Consider the following 7,570-nt stretch of genomic DNA (forward strand, 5'->3'; position numbering starts at 1 on the left):
AGTATATAACTGAACAGGTGAATCTAAAATGTTACTGATCAGAGAAATAAGCAAATGTTATCACATGGCGTGTAATCTAAACAAAGTTGCTTTCTCCAGTATTCGTTCTTAGGTTTCATACTTGTACACATACACAGATGTCACAACTTGAACAAATGAATAGCTAGTGTAATAAGTGGTAGGTTGACAACCATGTTCGTGCATCAACTATTTTTCCATTGTCATGTCCTGAAAACAGCCCTCGTCTTCCCAATATGCAGTTGATATGACAACAGGATAGAGCACCACCTCATTTTGGTGTAGGAGTGAGGGACTTCTTGAACCAGTAATTCCGTGAATGGATTGACCATAGTGGCACAACAAAATGGCCACCCAGGTCATGCGATCTGACAGAATGTGATTTTTTGCTACAGGGTATCCTAAAAAATGATGTTTTTGCTCAGAAATCGCAGGATCTGCATCAGTTGCAACAGATGATCGAACAGTCATTAGTGAAAATCGTGAGTTATGTTCTGCATCTGTAAATCAGTGTCTAAACGTGAATTGTGTAGTCAAATGTAAATTGAATGTAATTAAATGTAAGGAAGTGTTTGGGGAAAGCGACTTTTAACCTACCTTGTATATATTTAACATATATTATAGTCCAGAAATGTTGTGCAATTATAGTACAGTACATAGGCAGAGAGAGAACCGTTTCCTTGGGGGAGCAAAGCAAAACCATAGAATCCCCATATAACAGGGTTATGGGGGACATCATTTATCTCCTCCCCCGTTATAGCTTGACCTTGGTACAGTATATCGGAATATGATCATTTAATAAAGGTATTGTAAAATAAAGTAAAACTGTAACAAAATATACAATTTTACTTTTTTTGCCCTCTTGTACAGAGGAGGGACCTGAAGGCTTACACTGCAGCCTGAGGCTTATTGTGCTTACCACTCCTATTCTGTGAATGACTGGGTAACCAAACGGCCTCGCTCTTGTACAAGTACAGCATGTCACACCGTGAACTTAACCTGGGCTATTGTATGGATGATGATATGTGAATTAATGATGGCGAAATGAGTCCGAGGTCCAAACTGAAAATTACCCAGCAATTCTGCTTCAATTGGTTGAGGAAAAACCTCGGAAAATCCCCAACCAAGTAACTTGCCCCAACCAGGATTTGAACCTGAGCCTGCTCATTTCATGGCCAGACATGCTAACCATCACTCCACAGCGGGCAGACCAATTTTACATTTACTCTATCTGTTTATTTAAAAAAAGCAAGATGTCAAATCAAATGTAAATTCTAATTATTTTACTTAATCTCGTCTTTAAGTTTACACATTATACCGGGATCACTTTTCTTTTTTCTGCATTGTTATGCAGTATGTTACTCATATTTCTCCAAGTGGCTGCTTGAACACCTGCAGAGTTCTAACACATCACTGCAAAAAAGAAAAAAAAATAAAATTAAAGTGCTTCCATTCCTTAAATGAGGTATAGAAATTCTTAAACACTCAGAAATGTAAAATAAATGTTATAGTCCAGACACATGATCTGGAGACATTAATTCGTCAATTTAACCATAGAAACTTAATCATAAACAAAAGCAAGAAAAATCTTTTGAATTCAATATTTTATAACGTTAATAGAAAAAAAAAAAAGAGTTCGGCCAAGTTTGGGAGAGCAGTGCCCCCCTCCCCCATAACTCCGCCTATGGTACAGTACTAGGAAAATAAAGAATTATGAGAAAATCAAAATCATTGATTTAGGCTGTGCTAAGTGAAATTTATATTTTTACTTCTGAATAACGTTGTAACCAATAAAAAGAAATTTTACAGGAGAGTAAAAAAATAGTATGGATATCAGTATCATAATGTTTCTTATTACAATACGAGTTTGATAACTAATCAGGTATTATTATATCGTACAACATTTTATCTACTTTCATAATAAATTTTTAATAAAAGTAATTTGTATTATTTTTATTAGTTTTGACCATGTCTTTTGTGGGGAGGCGATTGTATTATTATTATTATTATTATTATTATTATTATTATTATTATTATTAGTTTCTTCCTGTGAGAGGCAATTCATTTATGTTTTATTAGTTTTGAACACGATAAGTTTTTGTTTATAACAGAAGAACAGCAATACTAGGAGAAATAAATAAACATTGTTAAAATGAGTTCAAACGAGGATTCAAATATTGAAAATGCTGTAAATTCTGCAACTGATTGCTTAGTACTATTTTTGTTAATGTTTATAATAAATAAAATCAATTCCATTTTATTTAATTTAATGTGTGGTTCACATTATGCAACCAGTTAGGTAATAGCAGTACCACTACCTAATTAGTTACATAATAGAAGTATCAATGCCTAACTAGTTGCGTAATGAATGTGTTTACACCATTCTTATTGGTGATGTAAAGTCCACATTACATAGAATGGATAAAAATTATAACTTTGTTCTACTAAATAGTAATTCAAGTATCTTTAATGATGCCAACTACTGATTAAGGCAAAAACAAAGCATGCAGGAGAACAGACATAACACAGTTCCATCCTTAACTCATATTTAACAAAAGTGTTGATTACACCTTTGTTCAGATGAATGATTCAATTAGGAACGCAAAGTCTAAAATGAATTCATACAATTTTCAATAATTTATATCTGCTGCTTTATTTTCAGCTCGTCGGGCCCGAGTATTTTATGAACCAAGAGTTGCTACTCTCTGTGATATCTGTGAAGGAGAAGATTGTAGCTCAGTTTGTTCCAGCAAGCCTTACTCCCATAGCAATGAAAAATCCTCGTCAACTGCAGCAAAAATACATGTCGTGTTTAGCTGTGTTTATATTTTTATTTCTGCTCTATTTCTTCAAAGTTGGGTTTTGTAGCATGTAAGATAAAAAGGTTTAACTGTGTCAGCTGAAGGCATACAAACTTAGAACAATGGTTCATTTTATGTACCAACAGAAATGGAAAAGCCTTGAATGTATCCTATGCTATTATGATTTTTATATTATGTCTGCATTTTTTCGATGTAATAACAATTTTTCCAGCCAGGAAATAAAAAAAAAAATAATATTCTTTACATTAGTTCCATTGTTACTGCCTGCATAACAACCAGATCTCTAATATTATTAACAGTAACATAAAATGTTACCTAATTAACACTGATCCAACAATTGTATGCCTTCTGTTTCATATGTTGAATGATACTTTAAAAATTCCGTTTCCGTCCACCTTTAAAGTACAGTTTGTTATAATGAATGATATGTCACAGATTTCAACAAATAAAAAAAAATAATAATGATAAAAAAGTAGGATACAATAGAAACAAAAGAATTTGTTAAGTTTTAACAGAATTTGTTAAGTTTTAACAATTTCATTATTCATTCATTTTCACCATGTTTTTTTTTTGTCATACTCTTCCAGTAAATACCGATATTTTTTAGCTTCAAGAAAGGAAAGAGGAGGATTTGTTTATTAAAATAATAATTTGAAATAAATTGAGATCATTTATTACAGATGACGTGGACTTTTCTAGATTCTCAGAAACTCTTTGATTAGTGATAAAAACAAGCATTCGTTTGGTCTTATAAATCAACAATAAAAATTGGATTATTTTTATTTCCACTCCTGATGATAAATGAGGAAGTTAGAAGTAATGATAAGAGATTATGTGATAAAATATATGTTAACCAAAGATAAAAAAATAATTATAGGTGGCATATTTTTATCTAGTCAGTAAACTGTTATACCTTGTGCAAGAATATTTATGCAAAAACATTGAAATTAGCTCTACACAATAAAGATTACTGGTAATTTTACTTTTAGAACATTTGATAATATGCTAAATGAACACTTGTGGGGGGAAAAATGTGTTCATTAATAGTCGTTATCTTCATCAGAGGTATCACATCAACATCATCCCCATAATTTTCAAGTGTACATTTATTATCACAGAAACATTATAGATCTGAAGCTTTTGAAGATAAAGAATTTCAATTATTGTACTGAACTTACTTTATGTTCATTCTTTAATTTTAGTTTCTTTCTGTACCTATGGTATCACAATATCTTGCACAAATGGTACAACTATTTAACATTGATTTAGATGGAATATGCAAATAAAAACATCACGAGTTCACTACATAAGCACCAGATATCCACTCTATATAGAGAGACTAAATGCCACAAAAGTAAATCATGTTACAGTGATTTCTACAAGTAAAGATGATGTAGCCTAAATATCCAATAAAATATAGAACATTTCGGTAAAGAAACTATTAACAGTAAATTTATCAGCCAGTTGTAATAATTTCTGTAAGTAAAGATAATACAAATACAGTATATAGTCAAATATAGAAGATTTTGGTAATGCAATGTATTACATGTATTAGCTAATATGCACTTCTGACACACACAGACTATAACAAAATGAACTCATAGATACAGAGTTTAAGAGAGGCCAGATATTAAGAATGTGAATTAAAGAATTTAAATTATAGTCTGAAGCAAGTAAATTGAAAATATTTTTATGTATGATTTATTAATAAAATATTAACTTGGCTAAAATAAAAACAAAAGTGTTAATAATTTTATACTTTGTACCTTACTGTGTATTTGTACTCTCACATAATATGATAATATATCTTTATCTTACTTCCTTCCTTAATACTGTATAAAGTTCCTTTGTTTAAAGTTTCAATGACTTAATTTCCAGTTAGTTCCAAAATTCTCTTAAGCAAAAATGGATACAAAGGCGTAACAGTGGAAGTACTTTTCGTAATTACATTGCACAAGTATGTGAAGAATGTACTTTTCAGAATGTAGCAATAAAAACATCGTCAGGCTTTATTATGTATCATATATTCAGTCACAGAATACAGAGGGTTGTTTCTGATCTCTGGAAAGGAATTTTTAATGACGTCATATGCGTCAGGAATCACAAGACATCTGAACTGTGGTGAGAGTGACAGATCAGTAGTGAGTGATTTCATAGAGTGCACAGTGTCTCACAGCAACAATGGTCAAGAAAATCGAGTCTTTTTGGGATGGGTACATTGCGACCCTTTCCAATGCCAAGTACAGTTTAGTGAAAATAAAAGAAGCCTGCAAAAAACGTGGTTTCGTTATTTTCAAGAAAGACATCTTCTGTGTACCTAATAAGACTGGTAAAGCGAATCCTCGGCCTCATCTCGCCAAATATCTCACTATCACCAATTCCATCAACGCTAAATAACCTCGTAGTTGATACAGCGTTGTTAAATAACCAAATGTAAAATGCACCAGGGTAAGTGTCTGCTGTTTCCGACAGGTGGCAGCACGCACTAGGCGCGAAAGAGTAGGGCAACTGGTAACGGCAGGTGGCAGCAGGAGGGTGAACGTGGAGAAGTTGCGGCCATCTTCTTGCCCACTTGGTTCCAAGGCATGCTACGAGAGAGAGCTGGGACGACTATCTGTTGTTCAGTGGCTACAGCCGAAGCAATGTGTGTTAGATAAACAAAAGGCGAACTCAAAGGTGTACTTAAAAAAGCACTGAAAGGGTCGCAATGTGCCCCTTCCAAAAAGGCTCGATTTTCTTGGCCATTGCTGCTGTGAGACATGGTGCACTCTGTGAAATCACTCACTACTGATCCGTCATCTCTCACCGCAGTTCAGCTGTTGTATGACTCCTGACGCACATGACGTTATTCAAAATTCGTTTCCAGAGATCAGACCCTGTATTTTACATGGAAGAACGAATAAAATTTGGATTAGAGAAATAGACATTAAATGAATATGGCATTATTCAGCAGAATGACTTTCAATTGACTGCAAGTAATTCAGTAGCCTAAATAAATGCATTTCAGTTTTTATGCTACAATTTACTATTGGAACATAGAATTTTCCTTAATTATTCTATCTCTCGGGACTTCATGCAACTAGCTCTTCTGCAGTGCAAAATATATATTATAGTCATTCACAAACATTTATGGTTACCAGAGCCACACACTTTCCCTTCTTCTCACTGCAAACTTACTCACACTCCTGTCACCGCCAATCGGCTGGGGACAAATTCTCCTGTAAAAACTTTCTACATTGCACAGACAAAGCCGAAATTCAGTATCTTGTCTAAGCTTGTGCAGTGCTGTTCTGTGTTATATATGTACAGCTGAGTGCCTTCTCTGAAGTAGTGATGTGATGTTCTGTATTATATGTGTAGGATATTTATTCAAATATGTGGTTATTAGCTTCTCTGCCTTCCAATGGGTTCGATCCTTATCTGGATCATGAAGAAATTTGTGGTGAACAAAGGAGGTGTGAGGGGTTTTTCTCGGGATTCTCCCATTTCCCCCTCACCATTATCATCATAATTCCACAAATACTCCTCATTCTGCAAGGTCCCAAGCTAGTTCTCCAGAACAAATTAAATGGCTTACAGTTGTACTTAATTCAAGTATGCCTCACAGTCAAAATATGCCTAGTCAGACAAAAGGGTTATTTTTAATATTTACAGATATTTTAAAGGTCTTTCTAGCAATGAGTCACCTGCTATTTCTTCCATGTTCAATAAAACTCAAAAAGTTATGACGAGAGCTTGTGGTGTCAGTTTGAACACTATAAGAAATGTTTGCACTGAATTGAATGAGTACCTAGAAGATGAACCATGCCCATTGTTTTATTCTCCTGTCTCGTCAATCATTTCTGTCTTCTTTGCTTCGTCAGTCATTTTCCTTCTGACAGTGTCATTTTCTTTTTGATTCTCTCTTCAGTCAATTTACTATTACTCCCATCAGTCCTTTTTTCATATCACATACTTTCTTTTTCCTTGAGCAGATTAATTTAATTCTGACTGACGCTATTTCCCTACTAGTATTTTCAGCAATCTATTATTTCGTGCCGTCTCGTCAATTATTCTCCTCTAATCATTCCGGATTTTAATTTCCTTCCCATTATGTCACCAGTCTTTTTTTTTTATTGTCTGTCACTTTGGCCACAGTCATTCCATCACTCCTGATCGTCTTGTCAATCAGTTCCTTCTGATCATCTCATGTTATTATAATGCTCTACCTTGGAAGCTCTCTTTCAGAAATGATAATATGATCACTGGTAAATGACAAACAAGCTCTAAAAGGAAACTAACAATGAGACAATCAAGAGTGAATTGATGAGAATCTCCCATTCCTCCTTTAGAGCATCTCCAAGTTTCTACAATATATGTGGAGCTGCAAGTCGGTTCCTGACATTCCTATCTAGAAAGTCCACAAGCGTTCAATTGGGTTCAGGTCTGGGCTGATTGCTACCACTCCAATACCTCAATTCCATTCTCCCTTAGGAATGTGCTGTGGCATTATCCTGAATAAACAGAAATCCAAGGCCTATATAGTTTGGGTTGAAACCCAGGCTCTGGAAGCCATATGAAGGTCATTTAGCAGGTCTCTTGCAGTTTTTGTACGCTGTCGAAGAGCAGATGTGACAATTTATATCTTGGCAGAGGCTTGATTTTACGTGTATGCCCCTGGCCAGGTCTTCTACAATATTGACCTGTCTCTCTGTGCCTGTTGCATAACCTGAACACCACAGAAGGAGAAA

At 34.4% G+C, this 7,570-nt stretch overlaps 1 protein-coding gene across 5 annotated transcripts in view; it reads left to right on the top strand.

Annotated features, from left to right (window-relative positions):
- The window catches only part of LOC138696416 (CD109 antigen-like), a 225,562-nt gene extending 220,966 nt beyond the window's left edge, over positions 1-4,596 (top strand). For all 5 annotated transcript variants that reach the window (XM_069821379.1, XM_069821380.1, XM_069821378.1 and 2 more), the window contains one exon: positions 2,681-4,596. In XM_069821379.1, coding sequence (XP_069677480.1) covers positions 2,681-2,886 — 206 coding nt within the window. In that variant the 3' untranslated portion in view covers positions 2,887-4,596. The remainder of the gene's footprint in view (positions 1-2,680) is intronic.
- The last annotated feature ends 2,974 nt before the right edge of the window (positions 4,597-7,570 follow it).

Source organism: Periplaneta americana, chromosome 3 (assembly GCF_040183065.1).
Source record: "Periplaneta americana isolate PAMFEO1 chromosome 3, P.americana_PAMFEO1_priV1, whole genome shotgun sequence".
Taxonomy (NCBI): Eukaryota; Metazoa; Arthropoda; class Insecta; order Blattodea; family Blattidae; genus Periplaneta; species Periplaneta americana.